Source organism: Lynx canadensis, chromosome D1 (genome assembly GCF_007474595.2).
Source record: "Lynx canadensis isolate LIC74 chromosome D1, mLynCan4.pri.v2, whole genome shotgun sequence".
In the NCBI taxonomy this organism is placed as follows: Eukaryota; Metazoa; Chordata; class Mammalia; order Carnivora; family Felidae; genus Lynx; species Lynx canadensis.
The window spans coordinates 64,075,398-64,097,366 of NC_044312.2; the positions used below are offsets into that span (position 1 = coordinate 64,075,398).

At 36.9% G+C, this 21,969-nt stretch overlaps 1 protein-coding gene across 3 annotated transcripts; it reads left to right on the top strand.

Annotated features, from left to right (window-relative positions):
• Positions 1–1,891: 1,891 nt before the first annotated feature.
• Positions 1,892–21,443, top strand: ZNF215 (zinc finger protein 215). 3 transcript variants are annotated; one of them, XM_032595029.1, is made up of 6 exons: positions 1,892–2,446; positions 9,994–10,079; positions 11,470–11,602; positions 11,940–12,035; positions 13,940–13,944; positions 20,512–21,443. In XM_032595029.1, the coding sequence occupies exons 1-6, from the start codon at positions 2,047–2,049 to the stop codon at positions 21,376–21,378; spliced, it is 1,587 nt and encodes a 528-aa protein (XP_032450920.1). In that variant the 5' UTR covers positions 1,892–2,046; the 3' UTR covers positions 21,379–21,443. The 3 variants fall into 3 exon arrangements, with proteins under 3 accessions (XP_032450920.1, XP_032450919.1, XP_032450921.1); XM_032595028.1 differs by lacking the exon at positions 13,940–13,944 and having other exon boundaries at positions 1,892–2,452; positions 10,000–10,079; positions 20,471–21,443; XM_032595030.1 differs by lacking the exons at positions 11,940–12,035; positions 13,940–13,944 and having other exon boundaries at positions 20,471–21,443.
• Positions 21,444–21,969: the final 526 nt, after the last annotated feature.

Here is a 21,969-nt window from a genome sequence, read left to right on the forward strand (position 1 = left end):
ATCCATGTTGTTGCAAATAGCAAAATCACCTCCTTTTATGGCTAAGTAATATTCCATTTATATATATGTGTATGTGTATATACATATATATACACATACACACATATGTACACACACACACTACATCTTCTTTATCCATTCATCTATGGATGGATACTTGGGTTGCTTCCATATCTTGGCTATTGTAAATAATTCGGTAAACATAGGGTGCATATATCTTTTCAAATTAGTGTTTTCATTTTCTTTGGCTAAATACCTAGTAGTGAAATTCCTGGATCATATGGTATTTCTATTTTTAATTTTTTGAGGAAACTCCTTACTGTTTTCCACAGTGATTGCAGCAATTGACATTCCCACCAACAGTGCATAAGGTTCCCTTTTCTCTACATTCATACCAACACTTGTTATTTCTTGTTTTTTTGATATTAGCCATTTTCTGACAGGTGTGAAATGATACCCCCTTGTGGTTTTAATTTGCATTTCCTGATGAGCATCTTTTCATGTACCTGTTGGCCATCTGTGTATCTTTTCTGGGAAAATGTCTGTTTAGGTTCTCTGCCTATTTTTTAATTGAATTATTTGTGTGTTTGTGTGTATATGTGTATGTTGAATTGTATACTTTCTTTATATATTTTGGATATTAACCGTTTATCAGTGATGTCATTTTCAAATATGTTCTCTCATTCAGTAGGTTGCTTTTTTATTTTGTTGATGGTTTCCTTTACTGTACAAAAGCTTTTTTATTTTGTTATAGTCCCAGTAGCTTATTTTTGTTTTTGTTTCTCTTGCCTAAGGAGACATATTCATAAATACATTGCTAAGGCTGATGTCCAAAAGATTAACTACCTATGTTTCTTTTGGGAGTTTTATGGCTTCAGGTCTCATATTTAGATCTTTAATCCATGTTGAGTTTGTTTTTTTATATGATGTAAGAAAGTTGTCCAGTTTCATCTTTTGCATGTAGCTGTCCATTTTTCCAACACCATTTATTAAAAATTTATAAAAAATACCCCATTGTGTATTCTTGCCTGCTTTCTCATAGATGAATTGAACATAGAGGTGTAGATTTGTTCCTTGGCTCTCTATCCAATGATCTGTGTGTCTGTTTTTGTATCATTGGAATGTACTTTTTGATTTACCCCCAACAATGAATGACTCCTATTTATTCTCCTTTTTTTAAAATTAATTAATTTTTTTTTGAAAGATTGAGAGAGAGCAGGAGTGGGGGAGGGGCAGAGAGAAGGAGACACAGAATCTGAAGTAGGCTCCGGGCTTTGAGCTGTCAGCATGGAGCCTGATGTGGGGCTCAAACCCACAAACCATGAGATCATGACCTGAGCCGAAGTCGGACTCTTAACCAACTGAGCCACCCAGGCACCCCTATTCTCTTATTTTTTTAAATAATTGTTTCTTAAGTTCTAGTGGTGTGTTCTGTTCTACTCATTTTATATAATGTTACTGATATTTATTGAGAATTTAGAAAGAGATTTTTTAGGCTTTTCTAGTATAAAGCCTTAATAACCTAAATATCCTTCTGAATATTTGTTTTGCTTAATTTTAAAGCAAAAATGTGTTGTCACCTGATACAGGAGAAACCTAATTGCAATTAAATTGTGAGGTTTTGTTTTTTTTTAAAGGACTATTTCATTTATCACTTTTTGTGTGATGTCTGTGTTTATTTTCTTTTTGGTGGGTGATTGGAAGGGACAGCATATTTTCTCGTTATAAGAAAGAAACAAGAATGGAAGTATAATCCATAATATTTATCTTATTGGACAATTTTAAGAATATTACTTGTATTTTATCTTTTGGCAATATGCTAAAACATGTTCGTTAAATATAGGTCATATTGGTATCTTTTTTTCATTTCCTCAGGTACCAGAATGTTGGCTTTGTATCTGAAGCTCCTGGAACTTTTCTCTTATTGAGATAGAACTTGGTTCAAATCACATTGCATATATATAGTACACATGTGCTTCACCCAAGAATTATTAGAATCCTCTAGTAAAACAAATTGGAACTATAGTGGGAGTTCTGTCTGGGAAGATGCAGCCTCTGGACAAGTTGATGGCTATGTCAAAACCTCAAAGCCTGACTCTACATGAACAAAGTGAGGCCCTGAAAGCACATGTGTCTTGGCAGCAGGAATCCATCCCAGTCATGGAAACATGTGACTCCGAGGCCTCTCGTCGAAAGTTCAGACATTTCCAGTATTTGGATGTGTCTGGGCCTCATGAAGCCCTGTGCCAACTCTGGAAGCTCTGTCTTCAGTGGCTGAAACCAGAAGTTCATACAAAGCAACAGATCCTAGAGCTGTTGGTGCTGGAACAATTTCTGACAATTCTCCCTGAAGACATTAGGACTTGGGTGAATTTACAACATCCAAAGAACAGCAAGGAAGTGGTGACCCTCATAGAGGATGTGATTGGAATGCTTAAAGATGAAGGTAAGAATGTAAAGAGTTGGTGGTAGAATAGTTGACCCTTACTTGGAATTTAAAAAAAAAAAAAAAAAAAGGAAAATTAGCTCATAGATACAAGAACAGATTGGTGGTTGCCAGAGGTGGGGTATGGGCCAAGTGGGTGGAGGGTCACAAGATATAAAATATAACTCCCAAGTACAAAATAAATAAGTCATGGGGATATAATGTACAGCATAGTGACTATAGTTGATAATACTGTATTGCATATTTGGAAGTTGTTAAGAGATTAGATCTTAAGAGTTCTCATTATAAGAAAAAAAATTCATATATGGTGACTGATGTTAACCTGACTTCTTATGATCATTTTGCGATATATATAATTGAATCATGATGTTGTATACCTGAAGCTAATACAGTTGACCCTTGAACAACATGGGTTTGAACTGTGTGGGTCCAATTATACATGGATTTTTTTTTTAATAAATACAGACAGTATTGTAAATGTATTTTTTCTTATGATTTTTTGAACATTTTTTTTCTCTAGCTTACTTTATTATAAGAATACAGAATGTAATACATTCATAAAATATGCATTACAGTGCTTATTGTTATGGCTCTGTCAGTGGTAAGCTGTTAGTAGTTAAAATTTGGGAGAATTAAAAGTTATACACAGATTTCCAACTGCTCAGGAGGTTGGTGCCTGTGTTGTTCAAGGGTCAACTGTATGACATTATGTGTCAATTATACCTCAATTAAAAAGAAAAAAAAAATGAACTTTAAAAAGAAAAGTAATGGAGTCTTTCCATTTGAAAAGAAATTCCTTTTTTCTGAAGCTAGAGGGTATCAAGGGCCAGATCATGAAGGACTTTATCAGGAGGCATGGATTTTATTCTGTAGGAAATAGAAAGCTTTCTAGCCTGCTTACCTGGCTTTTAGAGAATGAGATCTCACAGATTGGGTAGGGAAATCTATTCAGTTTGCCTTTTAAAACATTTTGATATCCAGGCGCCTGGGTGGCTCAGTTGTTTAAGCATCCAGCTCTTGATTTCGGCTCAGGTTATGATCTCACTGTTTGTGGGATCAAGCTCGGCGTCAGGCTTCACATTGAGAGTATGGAGCCTGCTTGGAATTTCCTCTCTCTCTCTCTCTCTCTCTCTCTCTCTCTCTCTCTCAAAATAAATAAACTTAAAAATTTTGATATCAGTATTGAGGGAGTGGTTGGCAGACTATGGCCCAAAGGCCAATATTTTTGGAGGTAGTTTTTTTGGAACACAGCCACGCCCACTTATTTACATTTTGGCCACAGTTGTTTTCATACTATGACCAGGGTTGACTAGGTATAGCAGAGAAACTATTGCCTGCAAAACCCAAAATATTTACTATCTGGCTCTTTAAACAAGATGTTGATAAACTTTTTCTGTAAAGGACATGAGGGCTCTGAAAACTGGAAAATCTGTTAAGATAGATGAAGTGTTAAAGAATGAGGGAGCATTGAGGGGCACCTGGGTAGCTCAGTTGGTTAAGCGTCTGACTTTGGCTCAGGTCATGACCTCATGGTTCGTGAGTTCGAGCCCCTCATCAGGCTCTGTGCTGACAGCTCAGGGCCTGGATCCTGCTTCAGATTCTGTGTCTCCCTCGCTCTGTGCCCCTCCCTCACTCACGCTCTTTCTCTCTCAAAAATAAATAAACATTTAAAAAAAAAAAAAAGAAAAGAATGAGGGAGCATTGGGAAAACAGGAGTTTGAACCTAAAGGAATTATGGGCTGAATATAAGGGGTGAATGAGATAAGATTTGATGTAAATGTCCGTGCTCAGCCTTACATGAATGGAGCATAAGTAGCAGATTTTATGGGAGGGGACTTATACAGTAATTATGTGGCATGTTGAATTTGAGGTCTCTATGGGCCATACACAATGAATAAACTAATACATAGTTAACAGTGTGGCTTTGGTGTTCAGAAAGAGAAGATTTGGAAACTTACAGGTATGAATTGAAGTAGGAGAAATACATTTCCTTGGGGAACATCAATATTTAATAGTTACCATAGATTTAACTACCCATTACAGGAAATACAAAGGAGAGGGGAACATTTTAAATTATACCATGGGAATGCCATTAGTAAAATCTAAACTCTGAGAAACTACAAGGCAATCTAGTTTCTAGAACAAAATAATTTTAAGGGAGAAGTAGGGGTATGGAAGAGGGATTTAGAAATTAAAAGAAATGTAAAAGATGTATAACCAGTCATATAAATGTGTGGACCTTATAAGTCATGAGGTAATTGATTAGATATTTGATAAAGAATTATTGAGTGGGGACAGTGATGATATCATTATTGTTGGTATCCAGTAGTCCTTATTTGAAAAAGAAATAACGGATTAAACAGAAGAAGAAAAGCCAGGTAAGCAGGCTAGAAAACAGTAATCTAGGACATCAGAGAACCAGGAAATATTAGTATCTTGAGCTAAGAAAGGAGAAATCTTCAGGAAGTGAGTGTTAATAATGGTGCAGCGAAAAAGTCCTATTAAGATGAGTTTTGAGGGGCACCTGTGTGGCTCAGTCAGTTGAGTGTCTGACTTCGGCTCAGATCATGATCTCACAGCTCGTGAGTTTGAGCCCCGCGTCAGGCTCTGTGGTGACAGCTCAGAGCCTGGAGCCTACTTCATATTCTGCGTCTCTCTCCTCTGCCCCTCTGCCACTCATGCTGTCTCTCTCTGTCCCTCAAAAATAAAAATAAACATTAAAAAAAATTTTTTAAGTGAGTGTTGAAAGTAATTTACTGAAATTGTTGATTATGAAGTTATTGTTAAGCTTTAGAACAGTTTCAGAGAAGGAGTTGAGGTGGTACTTATTTGTAGTTAGTTTTATTAGTTTTCTACTACTGCCATAACAAATGACCACAAACTTAGTGACTTAAAACAATGCGAATGTATTATCCTACAGGTCTATAGATGAGTAGTCTAATAACATGGGTCTCCCTGGGCTAAAATCAAGGCATTGGTAGGACTGCATTCCTTTCTGGGCCTCATGATTTTCTACCCCCATCTTGAAAGCTGTCAGTGGAGAGTCATGTCCCTTTTTTTATTTTTAATTTTTTTAAATATTTATTTTTGAGACAGAGTGTGCATAAGCAAGGGAGGGTCAGAGAGAAAGGGAGGCAGAGAATCCAAAGCAGGCTTCACACTGTCAGCACAAAGCCCAACACAGGGCTCAAACGCACGAACCGCAAAACCATGACCCGGGCTGAAGTCAGATGCTCAACGGACGGAGCCACTCAGGCTCCCCTGAGCCATGTCCTTTCCAATTGCCTTCTCTTACCCTCCATTCTGTTGTCACAGTACGTGCACTTGCTTGATTATGCATGTTTGCACTCTCTCCCATTTTCACTGACCATAGCTGGGAAACCTTCTCTTCTCTGTTTTTTAGGATTCATGTGATTAGATTATGATCACCCAAATAATCCAGGATGATTCCTCATCTCAGGGTCCTTAACTTTGATCATATCTGCTGAGTCCCTTTTGCCAGTGTATTCAAGGATTAGGGATGTAGGTATCTCTGGCGTCTGTTATTCTCCCTATCACATGCCCCCCACACCCCCACCAAAAAAAAAAAAAAAAAAAAAGAATGGATGGATGAGGTATGAATATCAAAATGACTATAGGCAATTCTTTCTTTTTAAATCTTTTTAATGTTCATTTATTTTTGAGAGAGAGAGAGAGACAGAGCATGAGTATGGAAGGGGCAGAGAGAGACAGAGACACAGAATCCAAAGCAGGCTCAAGGGTTTCAGCACAGAGCCCAATTTAGGGCTTGAACTCACAAACCACAAGATCGTGACCTGAGCCGGTCAATTGCTCAACCAACTGAGCCACCCAGGTGCCCCTAGAAAATTCTTGAAGTTTAATTGAGAAGGAAAGGAGAGGTTGCTGGGTAATAGAGGACTGAGAAAGGTTTTTAGTTTCTGTCTTGGCTCTCTGAAGAAGCCACCCAATTGCCCTTATTTTATTGCCCTTATTTTATCTGACTCAGAACTGTCCTGGGGCTGAGGTGGCCACCTAGGGGTCATTTGTCAAAGCATTTAATGGGAAAGCTGGGGTATGAGATGCTTTGGGGAATAAAGGATTTGAAAAGTTTCTGTGTATCCCTAGAGATTTAGAAGGCTGGGCACATGTTCAGAAACACCTGATATGGCCTTAACTCTCACCTCTGACTGGCCTTCAGGCTTTGCATAAGCAGGAACTAAAGGTGAATGTAAAGTTGAAAAAAATTATCTGGCTAAGTGGTGAAGGCATGCCTCAACACATGCAGCACATCTGCAAAGACTAGGAAATGGGTTTTTGTTTGGTTTGGTTTGGTTTGGTTCCAGGTATTTAAGGAAATCTATGTGGAATCACTAGCTGACCACTAAGCTAAGGGAACAGACTTAAGTGGGCACACACAACAAAGAATATAGACTTTACAAATCAGTTCAAAAAAAGTAATTAAGTGAGCAAGAACTGCAACAATCAGGCCCCCAAATATATGAAGCAAAAACTGACAGGAAGGGAGAAAGAGATCAAGAATACTAGTTGGAGACTTTAGCACCCCACTTTCATTAGTGGATAGAACAACTAGAAAAAAGACAAAAAAGGAAATAGAAGACTTGAACAATGCTATAAACTAAAGTAGCACTCTACCCAATAGTGGCAGTATGTACATTCTTCTCAAGTCCACATGGAACATTCTCCAAGATAGACCACATGTTAGGCCAAAACAAGTCACAATTAATAGAAACATTTAAATCCTACAAAGTATCTTTTCTGACCACAGTAGGATGGAATTAGAAATCAATAACAGAAGGATATCTGGAAAATTCACAAGTATGTAGAAATTAAAATAAGAAAGATTAAAAAGAGATAAATGAACTAGAGAACAGAAAAACGATAGAACCAATGAAACCATAAGTGGGTCATTTGAAAAGAATAGCAAAATTGACAAAGGCTTAGCTACACAACAAAAGCATGAAGAATGAGATAACTAAAATCAGGAATAAAAGTAGGCACATCTCCACTGACCTTGCATAAATCAAAAGGATTATAAGAGAATACTATGAACAATTATATACCAAAAAATTAATTTAGATTAAGTAGAAAAATTCCAAAAACACACAAACTGCCAAAACTGATTCAAGAAGAAATAGAAAATCTGAACTCCTCTTTAACAACAGAAAAGATAGAATCAGTAATCAAAAAAATTTCAACAAAACCCAAGGACTAGATGGCTTCACTGGTGAATTCTATCAAAAATTTAAGGAATTAACACCAATCTTTCTCACACTTAAAAAAAAAATTTTTTTTTAATGTTTGTTTATTTTTGAGACAGAGACTGAGTGCAAGTGGGGGCGGGGCAGAGAGAGAGAGAGACAGAGAGACAGAGAGACAGAGAGAGGGGGAGAGAGAGAATGAATCTGAAGCAGGCTCCAGGCTCTGACCTGTCAGCACAGAACCCGTTTCTCACACTTTTTAAAAAAATAGGGGAGGAAGGAATATTTCCTACCTTATTCTATGATGAGTTTAACTTGATGCCAAAGACAGACAAAGCTATCACAAAACTAGCAAAACAAACCCAGCATCATATTAAGAAGATTATACACCATGACCAAGTGGTATTTATCCCAGGAATATAGGATGGTTCACCATATGAAAATCAACATTATACACCATACAGAATTAAGGGGAAACAATTGCACTATTAAGTATTTATCCAAAGGATATAAAAATGCTGATTCGAAGGTGCACATGCAGCCCAATGTTTATAGCAGCACAATCAGCAATAGACAAATGGAAAGAGCCCAAATGTCCATGGACTGATGAATGGCTAAAGAAGAGGTGGTATATGTATTGTGTGTATATATTTATATACATATATATTTATACATTACTTCTATAAATACATACATACACACACCTATATACACAATACAGTATTACTCGGCTATCAAAAAGAATGAAATCTTGCCATTTGCAATGATGTGAATGGAAATGGAGTGTATTGTGCTAAGTGAAATAAGTCAGAGAAAGACAAATACCATATAATGTCACTCATGGAATTTAAGAAACAAAACAGATGAACATAAGGGAAGGGAAGGAAAACAAGGTAAAAACAGAGGGAGGTAAACCATAAGAGATCTTAACTATAGAGAACAAACCGAGAGCTGCTGGAGGGGCAGTGGGTGGAGGGATGGGCTAAATGGGTGATGGGCATTAAGGAGGGCACTTGTGATGAGCACTGGGTGTTATATGTAACTGATGAATCTTTAAATTCTGAAACAAAAAAAAAAAAAACAATAGAATTAAGAGGAAAACTCATAAGATCATCTCGACACAGAAAAAGCATTTGACAAAATCCAGTGCCTTTTCATGATAAAAGTATTCAACAGACTCAGAATAGAAGGGAATTCCTTCTACCTGATAAAGGACATCTGTGGAAAACTACAGCAAACATCACACTTAATGGTTAAAGACTTAAAGCTTTGCCCTGGGATAAGGAACAAGACAAGGATGCCCACTCTTGCCAGTTCTTTTCAACATTATACTGGAGGTACTAGCCAGTGCAACTAAACAAGAAAAAGGAATAAAAGGCATCCTAATTGGAAAAGAAGTAAAACTATCTTTACTGTCAGTTAATCTGTTCTTATGCAGTTGACCCTTGAACAGCACAGGTTTGAACTGCACGAGTCTACTTATATGTGACTTTTTTTTTTTTTAAGATTTCACAGCTAACGCCAAAAGGCATGTATTTACAACTGTCCACACTAGTCTCCACAGGTCAAATGGAAGACAGATAGTTCAGAGGTCACACCTACTATCCTCCAAGTACCCAGAGATGTCTTCAGAGCCTGTCAGCAGCCCTTGGGATCCCCAGGACTGGATTACCTGTCAAATTTTTTCATTAAAAAATAATTTTAGGGGTGCCTGGGTGGCTCAGTCAGTTAAGCAGCTGTTCTTTTATTTTGGCTCAGGTCATGATCTCACAGTTTGTGAAATTAAGCCCTGCATTAGGCTCCACACTGACAGTACAGATCCTGCTTGGGATTCTCTTTCTCCCTTACTTTCTGCCCCTCCCTGCTCATTCTCTATCTCTCTTAAAAAAGTAAATAAACTTTAAAAAATAAAATACATTTAAAAAATAAAAAATAGGGGCACCTGGGTGGCTCAGTTGGTTGAACATCTGACTTTGGCTCAGGTCAGGATCTTGCAGTTCATGGGTTCGTGCCCCATGTCGGGCTTTGCGCTGACAGCATAGAGCCTGCTTTGAATTCTACAGTCTCCTTCTCTCTCTGCCCCTCCCCAACTAGCACTCAATCTCAAAACAAACGTTAAAAATTTTTTTTTAAATAAAAAAATAAAAAATATAACACCTGAGCTCTTACCTTTAGAGATTCTGATTGCTTATAGTGCCTGATGTCATTATTTTTCCAAAGTTTTAAAGATGATTTTTATGAATAGCATGTTAAAACTACTACTGTAAATCAATAAATGTTTCTCCGGGGGAAATCTGTCTCCATAATGTTTTCCTTCATCTTCCTCAGAGACACCCTGCAAGGATTCTGTCCCGCTCCAGAAGGGGAGCATCAAGGAGAAAATGGAAGCTGACTCACTGACTAGCAATTCCCAGGTGAATTAGAATTCTGCTCTCTACTGAAATGACCTGCATTTTCTTTTTGGTTTTTGAACTTTTGCCAAACATAGGTCCATCTAAGGACATAAGACTATTACTTCTTCCATAGGACATTGGATCTATTTTATTTCCGTTGGTGATACACTCTTCGGAAAATATTGAATCTTTGTATTTTTCTGTGCATGTGTTCCCTCAGGATTGTAGATGATAATTTAAACCAGAGAAATAGAGCTTACCCATAGAATGTTTAGAATTGAAAGTGAAGGGAGCCAAGGGCAGAATGCTGAGTAATGTCATTTAATAGGCAGGAGCAGAAGAAACCTCAAACGATGCTGAAATGAAAGAACCAGAGTGGTAGAGAAAAACCAAGAAGATATGATGTCAGTGAAAGCCAAGGATGAGAAAATTTCAAGGATAAATCCTTTAAAATTTCGGGAAAATTCAGCTTGAGTAGTGCCCTGTCACTTGCCATCACGGAGGTACCAGGCATGGGAATAGAAACCAGGTTGCAGAGGGTTGAGGAAAGAAGGTGAGGAAGTAGGCAAAACTAACCTAGATAATTTACTCACAAGGTCCTCTGATATCTTAGAGACATCTGGCTTTGAGGTAGAGGAAGGGAAAAGATTTGTGTATCTCATTGTGATTAAATGTGCCCATCATGACAAGGTTGAGAATGCTGGAGAGGGAAATGCAGCAGTTGATGGTGTGAAGGCCCTTGTAACAAATATTGACACAGTGCCTAACATGCCACTTGTCCAAGGGCTGGTTATGTGATGGTAAACGAAAGGAGATCCCCGCCTTTGCGGAAATGACAGTAGAGGTAGACAGGCAAACACAAGCAAATAAGATAATTGCAGATAGTAATAACTACAAAGAAAAGAAAGAAGCATAATGCAGTAGACACTGACTAGGAGGGTGGCTACTTTGGGTAATCAGGAAAGGGCTGGGCTGGGAGACCTGAATGGTAAGGAGTTAGCAGGCTATATTTCTCGAGAGGAAATGCCCTAACTTTTCTGCTAGCAGAGCCTCCGTCTTCATTACAATTCCTGTCAATCTATCTGAAACTCTTTCTTTCTCTTCTGCATTCCTTTTATGTCAAGTATTTTTACTCTTTAGTAATTTTTTGTTCCATAGTTATTCCAACTGTCTTTTTCTCCTCAACCAAAATGAAAGTTAATTTCAGGTTAAAACTGCTCTTGATTTTCCTTTTGCAAGTACCAAGTTGATAGGCCTCTAATATAACCTGTTTGTCAAAACTTAGAACCCCAAACATTTTCATCAATTTCTTACATATTCTAGGCACCTACACTATTCTTTCCAAATTCATTTCTTCTCTAGTAATATTTTTGGGGCTGACCTTTGATTAAAAAGAAACTTAATATTTTAGGAACCAATATCATTCAAAGATGTGATTGTGGAATTCAGCAAGGAAGAGTGGGGACAACTGGACCCTGCTGTAAAGAACCTGTACAGGGACGTGATGCTGGAGAACTATAGGAACCTGAATTCATTGCATCAAGGTGACTTCTATGTGTTTACCTATGCTGCCCATCAATAGTTTCTTTATCTGCTGCTAAAAAGCTATAGGACTACTACAGTAGGTAGGGACACTTGGGTTTGGGTTCAGGTTTCCTAATGTCCTATGGGCACAATAGGAGATTTTCCTGCTGTATCTGAGGGAGAGTCTTTTCTAATATAGAGCTAGAAATACACAAGTCTGTGGTGACCCCTGGCCTTATCTTTCAGCAGCTCTTAGACTACTACATAGGGATGGAATTCTCTTCCCTATAAAAATGTCTGAAGTGTCATGTTTGTTTGTTTGTTTGTTTGTTGTTTTTTCATGTTCCCCATGAAAAGAACATGTATTTTCCAAACCAGTTGAGCTCTCTGAGTTGGAAAGTAAGGACAGAAGATGGATAATAGAGCAAGAAATCCCAAGCACATCTTTTTTTGGTGAGAACCAGGCAGATATGAGGCATTTGTAAGAATCTTCTGTTTGTTAAACACACAGTGAGGTTAACAGCCTTTGAGTTAAGAGTTGGGGAGGTGATGATAAAACAGCAGAAGCTTTGAAGGAAAAAAGTCATCATTGCTTTTCATTCACAGATTCGATTTCTTAAGTGGGTAATTGGAGGAATGTTGCAGGTGAGGAACGCAGACACTTAACTTAAAGCTCTGTGGCCTGGAGCAACCCATCTGCCAGTTTCCTCATCTGTAACACTGAGTTAATAACAGTATTTATCTCCACGTTCCTGTGAGGACTACATGAGTTGATATGTGTGGCACACTTAGAGCAGTGCCTGGAGCATGGGAAGTGCTAGGTAAACAAACATTAGACAACCTAACATGAAGTAGTATTCTTTCAAAGAAAACAAAAAGCTCTGCTTTATGCAAGAGTGACTTAAGTAATCTTCCAGTTTTCCTTCTTTTACTATAGAACTTCTTGTGCCCTAACTTTCTACCTTCATCATAATCTCTTTATTCTTATTAACATTTTATTTGTGGGAGATTATCAATTATTGTGTGCTTATGATAAATTTTAGTATATATAGAAAAGTATGAAGAATAGAACTCACCCATGACCTCATTACCCTAAGCTATGCAATATTAACATTTTTTTTTTATTTATTAGGCTTTTTTCTTTGCAATGGTGTGTCTCTGTGGTTTATGAAGATTTCTTTTTTTCCAAAATGGGATCATCAGGAATATGTTGTTTTCTATTCTGTTCTTCTCACCTAATATGATACCAAGGGCAATTACGTGTTATCACTAGTCTGTGGAAATGGGGCTTCACATGTAATGGTCCATCATATACAAGTATCATAATATATTTAACCATTCCCCCCAGCCATTGGACATTCAGGTTTTTGCCCAGTTTTCAGGCGTGTCTGATAAGTTCCATAGGATATGCCTTATTAGAAGAGAAACTTCAGCTTCAAAGGACATGAATATATTTAAAGGTCTTGTTACTTTGTGCCATATTGTCTACAGAAAGGTTATACCAATCATACTCACTAATTATCTCTTAGCACCCTAGCACGCTATTGTTTACCTGAAATCTATATTAATTTGATACGCAGATTACTCAATTTCGTCCTTTCTAAGGTAAATTCCCGTGCCCATCCCCCCTGCCATTTTCCTTTGGACCCCATTTCTCCCTGTCTTCTTTCACTTATATTTTCACCATTTCTGCCTCTTATTAGCTAGTCCTCCCATTAGCTTTTTTTTTAATTTATTTTTATGTTTTTTTTTTTAATTAAAAAAATTTTTATTTTAGAGAGCACACAGGACTTGGGGAGAGAAAGAATCTTAGGCAGGCTCCATGCTCAGCCCAGGGGCAATGTGGATATCTTGAGTTATCTCAAGACCTTGGGATTATGACCTGAGGTGAAATCAAGAGTCACATGCTCACCGACTGAGCCACCCAGGCACCCCTCTCCATTTAGCTTTTTAACATTTTTAGGTCATTACTGATTTTAAAAAATTGTTCTTTCAACCTCTCTATCACTCACCTCTGTATAGCCAAACTTCTCAAGATATTTTATACTTTTCTTATTTCCTCACCTTTTAGTCCTCGGTCCATTTCACTTGTCTCTTATTCCAAATATCCATCTGAAACAGTTCTTACTGAGGTCATAGATGACTTTCTTGTAGCTAAATCCAGTGGATATGTTTTCGTTCCTTGTTTCACTGACTTCTCCAAAGCAAGTGACAGTATTATCTGCTCTTCTTTCTTAAAACACTCGTATGTTCTTGGAATACTTCTGATTTTCCTCCTCTCTTTCTGGTTATTCTCTCTCTGCTTATTGCAGACTAATCTTTCTCTAGATCTCTAATAAATTCCAGCATTTCTCAAGATTTGGTCTCATTTTGTCTTGTTTTCTTACTCTGTATTTTCTTCCTGAGGTTATCACATCCACAATTGCACCTTCACTTACCACACATGTATAGGTGACTTACAAATTTGTATCCCCAGCCCAGGCTTCTTTTCCGAAGGACATGACATTTCTCTTGGCTGTCGTAAAGATAACTTCAGTTCCATAAAACCAAAGTCATAACTTTTCCTTTCTAATCTTTTTCTATTCCCTGAGTAAACAGCACTGCCATTCATCCTGTTACACAAGTATAGAGTATTATCCTTGACACAACTTCTCCTTCCTTCACCTCTCTAGTACTTGGGGTGTGTGTGTGTGTGTGTGTGTGTGTGTGTGTGTGTGTGTGTGTGTGTGTGTTTATCTTTCTAAATGTCCCTTGAATGTCTCCACTTCTCTCCATACGTAGTGCCGCTACTCTAGTCCATGTAGTCCATCATCATCTCTCATCTCATTCTCCTATTCTTTGCCTAGTTGACTCCTAGTCTTCTCTCAGATAGTTTCACATTTCCTACTAGTTAGTTTTTTCTGTTATATACTCCCATAGCACCATAATCTTCTCTTTTTATCATTTGTCACAATTATATTTTACTTGTATCTGTATAGGTCATTGTCTCCCACATTAGGCTTTATGTTCCTTGAGGGTAGGGACCATGTCCCTTTTTGCCCTACCTTTATATCAAGCTTTTGCACATATATAGGACCAAAGGGGGAAAAAAAATGGATAGATAGATGTATATTGGATTATGAAAAAGCTGAAAATTATTTTATTTGTTTTGGTCACTTGTGATTCAGCAAATGGTTTTATGTCCATTATCTATTAAGAATTTAGAGGTTTTTAATAATATATAATAAAATGTATATAAATTCTCACTATTGATCATAGTTACGACAAATGAGATCTTGCAGGTTTTTTATTATTTTATTTATGGTGTCTGCCATACATATTTTTAAAATTTATGTTATCATATATCTTTCCCCCAGTGCTTTATATCTGTTAGTTTTATGCATAAGAATTTTTCCATCCCCAAATTAGAAACATATTTCCTGATTTTATTCTGACTTCATCTATTTCATCATTTAAATATAATACTTCAGTCAATCTGGAATTTGCCTCTGTAAATGTCATTTATTTTCCAAAACCGTTAATGGATTATAGTGATTTAAAGGTGGCTACGGAATCTTTGTCACTCTCTTCATCAAGATGTAGACTTTGTACACCTGAAACTAATGTAACATTGTGTGTCACCTATTCAATTAAACCAAAAAAAAAAAAAAATGCAGACTGTTTCTCTTCCCTTTGAATCTCAGCTGGCACTGAGCTATTTAATCAATAAAATGCTGCAGAAGTGACATTGCCAGTTATGGGTCTAGCCTGTAATAGGACTCCACTTCTTTCTCTTGGAAGTTAGCAGCCACTGCTTCAACCTGTTGAATGTTGACCTGAAATATGTAACTAATGAACAAAAAGACCAAAAAACGAGAAATTTAATTAGTAGAAAAGAGGGAAAAAAGGCTATTATTTGTAAATGGTAACTTTCTACCTAGAAATCCAAGAAACTCATTGTCAAAACTACTATATCTGTTAAGAGTTTTATAAGGTGGCTAGATGTAAAATAAAAATATTGGTAATTTTCCTATGTGTTAGAACTAAGTGATTTGAAAATAACAAAATACATGAAAGTTATTTTAAAAATGGGAATAATAGAGTTATATGAAAAATGAGTTATAGAAATATGAGGCGAACATCACAAACTTGCTTAGAGAAATACATTTAGCAATTTTGCCATTCAGTAAGTGCTACTGGAACAGTTAACTGTTTCAGTTACCTATTGTTTCTAAAAACTTACCTCCAAACTTACTGACTTTAAACAGCAATCATTTTATTAATCCTCACAGTTTTGTGAGTTGACTTAGGAGTTCTCAGGATCTATACGATATTGGCTGAAGGTACAGTGTTCTGCTGGGATGGAATGATCAAAATGACTCATCACATGGCTGGAAGTTGAGGCTGGTTGTCACAGAGAACTTACCTGGCCCCATGGACCAGAGTACCTCCATGTGGCCTCTTCTTGAGGCATGGGCTTCTCATAGCATGCCAGCCAGGTTCTGAGAGGGAGTATCCTGAGAGGAATTGGAAATTGTCAGTCTCCTAAAGGCCAGGCCCAGAAGTGGCATAGTATCACTTTTACCACATTCTGTAGGCTAAGCAGTCACAGAAGGAGCCCATTTTCAAGGGGAAGAAAAATTAACTCCATTGCTCTATAAGAGAGTGTAAAAGAATGTGCATCCATTTTTTTTTTGAGGTATAGTTAAAATATGGTGTTATGTTAGTTGTAGGTGCATAACATAATGATTCATTCATTCTTTCCATTACTCATCGCTCATCATGATAATATACTCTTAATCCCCTTAACTGTTTCACCCATTTTCTCACACACCTCCCTTCTGGTAACCATCAGTTCATTATATTTAAGACTCTTTTTTTTGTTGTTGTTTGTTTGTTTTTCTTTTTTCCTTTGTTTCTTAAATCCCACATATAAGTGAAATCATAAAGGTATTTGCCTTTCTTTGACTTATTTCACTTACCATGATACCTGTTAGATCCATTCATGTTGTTGCAAATGGCAAGATTTCATTCTTTTTTATAACTGAGTGGTATTCAATTGTATATACATACCACATCTTTTTTATCCATTCCTCTATGAATGGACATTTTGGTTGCCTCTATATCTTGGCTATTATCAATAATCCTGTAGTAAACATAGGGTGCATACATCTTTCTGAATTAGTGCTTTCATTTTCTTAAGCTAAATAAACAGTAGTGGAATTATTGGATCATATGGTATTTCTATTTTTAATTTTTTGAGGAACCTCCATCCTGTTTTCCACAGTGGCTACACCAGCTTGTATTCCCCCAAAATGTGCTCCTTTTTCTCCACATCCTTGCCAACACTGTTATTTTCTGTGTTTCTGATTTTAACCATTCTGCCTGGTGCGAGCTGATGTCTCATTGTGGTTTTGATTTACATTTCTCTGATGATGAGTGACATTGAACATCATTTCATGTGTCTGTTGGCCATCTAATGACTGCTTTGGAAAAATGTCTATTCAGGTTCTCTGTGCATTTTTTTATTGGATTATTTGTTTTTTTAGTGTTGAGTTGTACAAGTTCTTCCATATATATTTGGATACTAACCCTTTATTGAATATACTATTTGAAAATATCTTCTCCCATTCAGTAGGCTATCCTTTAGTTTTGTTGATGGTTTCCCTTACTGTGCAAAAGATTCTTTGGTATAGTCTCAAGAGTTTAATTTTGCTTTTGTTTTCCTTGCCAAAGGAGACCTACCTAGAAAAATGTTGCTACGGCCAATGTAAGAGAAATTACTGCCTATATTTTGTTCTAGGAATTTTATGGTTTCAGGACTCACATTTAGGTCTTTAATCCCTTTTTAAATTTATTTTTGAGAGAGAGGGAGAAAGAGAGAGAGAGAGACAGAGTGCAAGTGGGGGAGGGGCAGAGAGAGAGGGAGACACAGAATCTGAAGCAGGCTCCAGGCTCCAAGCTGTCAGCACAGAGCCTGATGCAGGGCTCGAACTCATGAACTGTAAGATCATGACCTGAAGTCAGATGCTTAACTGACTGAGCCACCCAGGCGCCCCTTTAATCCATTTTTTAGTTTATTTTTGTGTAGAGTAAGAAAATGGTCCAGTTTCATTCTTTTGCATGTAGCTGTCCAGTTTTCCCAGCACCATTTGTTGAAGAGACTTTTTCCCGTTGGATATTCTTGCCTTCTTTGTCATAGATTAATCGATCATAAAATCATGGATTTATTTCTGGCTCTCTATTCTGTTCCATTGATCTATATGTCTATTTTTTATGCCAGTACCATTCTGTTTTTATTACTACAGCTTTGTGTAGTATATCTTGAAATCTGAGATTATGATACTCCAGTTTTGTTCTTCTGTTTCAAGATTGATTTGGCTATTCAGGGTCTTTCATGGTTCCATACAAATTTTAGGATTCTCTCTTTTTTTTTTTTTATGAAATTTATTGTCAAATTAGTTTCCATACAACACCCAGTGCTCATCCCAAAAGATGCCCTCTTTAATGCCCATCACCTACCCTCCTCTCCCTCCCACCCCAAATCAACCCTCAATTTGTTCTCAGTTTTTAAGAGTCTCTTATGCTTTGGCTCTCTCTCCCACTCTAAGCTCTTTTTTTTTCTTTTTTTTTCCTTCCCCTCCCCCATGGGTTTCTGTTAAGTTTCTCAGGATCCACATAAGAGTGAAAACATATGGTATCTGTTCTAGTGTTGTGAAAAATGCTATTGATATTTTGATAGGGATTGCATTACATCTATAAATTGTTTTGTATAATATGGGCATGTTTAACAATATTGGTTCTCCCAGTTCATGAGCATGGAATTTTTGTGTCAACTTCAATTTCTTTCATCAGTGTTTAATAGGTTTCAGAGTACAGGTTTTTCACCCTTTTGGTTAAATTTATTCCTACATATTTTATTTTTAGTGCAGTTGTAAATGGGATTGTTTCCTTAATTTCTCTACTACTTTGTTTTAAGGTATAGAAATGCAGCAGATTTCTGTATATTAATTTTGCATCCAGCAACTGCACTAAATTTATCAGTTCTGGTAGTTTTTTGATAAAGTCTTTAGGGTTTTTTATGTGCAGTATCATGTCATCTGCAAATAGAGTTTTACTTCTTATTTACTAGTATGAATGCCTCTTATTTCTCTTTCTTGTCCGATTGCTGCAGCTAGGACTTCCAGTATTATTTTGAATGAAAGTGGTGAGAGTGGACATCCTTGTCTTGTTCCTGACCTTAGGGGAAAGCTTCTAAGTTTTCGCCCTTTGAGTATGATGTTAGCTGTGAGTTTTTTTATGAATGTGCAGCCATTTTGATCTATAATCTGTCCTCTGGCCACAAATTATTTTTTTCCCCATTATTAAATATATTTATTCTCTCCTAAGACCTCATTATGGCATCAAGCTTGAAGTCCAGGATCTCACCATCTAAATTAGGTCCAGGTTTGGAAGAGATTCCTCTCTCACTGAAGACCTATAGGTTATCTGCCCACACACCCAGTTTACGCTGGTGAGGCAGAAACAGCGAAACTATAGTTGATACCCTCGTTATATTCCTAGGCTCCACCCCAAGAGATTCTGACTTAATGGTCTAGTTTCCACTGTGAGTATTACACAGACAGATAATTTCTGCTAGAAATTAGACTAAACCATGCAGAATTAATATGTGTTTGACAAAGTTGGATATATCAGTGGAGCTGCTTTGAGGTAAACATCATTTCATAAAAAAATAGTACCTCAGGGCAGATTAGATATGAGAGCTAAAGAGCAGTGGTTATTCAAGATCTCTTCGTGGACTCTAGTGTAAATATTAGAAGGACAGTAACTCACTAAACAAGTGAGGACATTGAGGGAAGTTCTTTCCACACGAAAGATGAAATTCTCAGGCTCATTTGTTAAGTTGGAAGAGAGTAGTAGGATAGTTGAGTGGCATTGCCTTAGAGATGGATAAAAGCAGGGGTCGATAATATATGTGAGACGACCAAGTGGAAGATGTGTTTTGGCTACCAATGAAGTATGGAAGTAAATGCATTAGATAAACCTGAAGTTATATGTGAGAGGATAAAGGGAAGTCAGTGAAATTTAGTTTTTAAAAAGTTGCTAGAATGTAAGTATTTATACAGAAGCTAAGTGAGAAAGCAATTTTGAGAAGGGAAGTGGGACATTATTAAATGAAACAAACGGAAGACAGGTGAAAACAAGAGAATTAAATCTTAACTAGAACAGGTGAAGTTTTGCATTCTAGGAAATACCTAGAGAAATATCATAGCGCTATTAGAATCAGGAGTGATTTTGAGCCCAGAAAAAGGGTGGTTTCTCTGCTACCTTTGATTATAGTTTGTTTTTTTTTTTTTTTCCTGCCTTTGTTAAATATGGGGAATAACTGCAGCTTGTATGGAAATAGAGACACTGATTGCAAGTTTGTTTTAGCTGGTTAAGGTGTGGAGCCTGTAAAGGTAGATGTGTTTTTAAAGATATTAAATTGGTGTTTCAGAAGGGTGTATTTATTATTGATGGACAGCATGGGTTAAAAGAGACAAAGACAAGATTCTAGAGAAAGGAAGACTATGTGTAATCCACACAAACTAGTTATGAACCAGTAACAATGCGAACTATGAAATGCCACCCTATCCCAGTTCATATGCTGATATTTTACCCAAGCTCTATGTATTCTCATTAATATACTTGAATAGCTCTTCTCATATTTTATGATCTTCTAACCTCCTTTTTAATACTTTTGTCCCTTTTATTTCTTCTATATTTCTCCTTTTCTAATCTCACCTCACATTTCCATTCTGTATTTAAGACCCATAAAATCTGCATATTTCCTTATGTGGTTTAGCATCCCTTTCCTAATTAAACAATTTCCCTTCTGCTAGCTCATAGAATTTTTAATTTCTTTTTAGACAGAGAGGTAATTTCAGAAAACCAAGATTCAGTTACAAAGGAGAGAATTTCTGGAGAATCATCGTCTCATGGAGAAATTATGAGAAGACTGACCAAAAGTGGACCCCCTTCTTCAGATGCTTGGATGAGTGATGATTGGCTATACAGGAACCAGGAACACTGGGACATAAATTTGCCAGAAGAAGCTTTTGTTCACAAGACAGTCTACACTGAGGAGGGAAACTTTGAAGGTAGTGAGAATAAGAAAAGCTTAGATGTTGAGTCAGTTAATTCAATTTTTGATATACAACAGGGAATTCCTATGAAAAAGGGGTTCTCAAAATGTGATAAGTTTAAAACTAACTTCAAATTTAATTTAGATTCAGTAGGTAAGCAACATTTAGAATATAATAAATGTGGAAATGCCTTGAGCCTGAGTATAGACATTCAGCACCCAGAAAGTCATACCTTAGTGAATTCCTATGAATGCTATCAATGTGGGAAAGCCTTCAGCCGGAGTTCATCTGTCATTCGACATCAGATCATTCACACAGGAGAGAAACCCTATAAATGTAGTGAGTGTGGGAGATTCTTCAACAGACGTACAAATCTTACTAAGCATCAAAAAATTCATACTGAAGCAAAGGTCTGTGAAGGCAATAAATGTGGAAAAGCTTTCAGTGAGAGTAAAAATAGTAATAAAAATTCAAGACTTTATTCTGGAGATAATCCCTACGAATGTGTTAACTGTGGAAAATCCTTCAGCCGGAGCTCCTCCCTTATTCGACATCAAATGATTCATACAGGAGAGAAACCATTCAAATGTAAGGAATGTGAGAAGACCTTCAATAGGAGTTCAAACCTTAAAAAACACCAAAAACTTCATACTCAAGAGAAGGAAGAAACTCAGGATTACCTACATCAATGAATTTATACTGGAGGAAATCCTGTGAATGTAGTGAATGCAATAAAATGTTTGTCAGGGATTATTCTTTAATTGATATGACAGAACTATATTAGAGGGAAATATTTTATTGGGCATATATCTGTCTGAGCTTTTCCAGTCTCCCAAAGGAAGCCACAGGGTATGGAGTTTAAATATATCACCATAAAGTCTTTGCCTATCATGATTTTGATATCATGGCCATCATCATTTCTACTTCATAAATGGGACCTATGGCTTCCATATATTCACCTAATTTATTGAAGTAGGGAGGAGCCAAGCAATACCCTTAGAGTTGATATTTAATAAAACTCAAACTTTCAGTCCTTATGAGAAGGTCATGAGAAACCATGAGCTCACAAGAATATAGGAAGACTACTAACGAAGAACTGAACTCTGAATTAATGACAGAGACCACAGTGACAGCAAATTACTCCATCCTTGATAATATCCTTGGCTGTCCTGGTGCTGAGTGGGACCTAGAATTGGTGGAGGGTTATCAACTGCAATGGGAAGTAGAGTAACAAATCTACATGTAGTCTTCAAGTCTGCATTTTTAAAAGTACTCTTTGGGAT

Bases quoted from the DNA above. Each gene is read 5' to 3' on its own strand.
- ZNF215 (XM_032595028.1), top strand. From the start codon at position 2,047: ATGCAGCCTCTGGACAAGTTGATGGCTATGTCAAAACCTCAAAGCCTG. The intron at 2,453-9,999 runs ATGTAAAGAGTT...CCTCAGAGACAC, and splicing joins GCTTAAAGATGAAGGTAAGA to CCTGCAAGGATTCTGTCCCG. The intron at 12,036-20,470 runs GTGAGAACCAGG...ATTTCTTTTTAG, and splicing joins CCCAAGCACATCTTTTTTTG to ACAGAGAGGTAATTTCAGAA.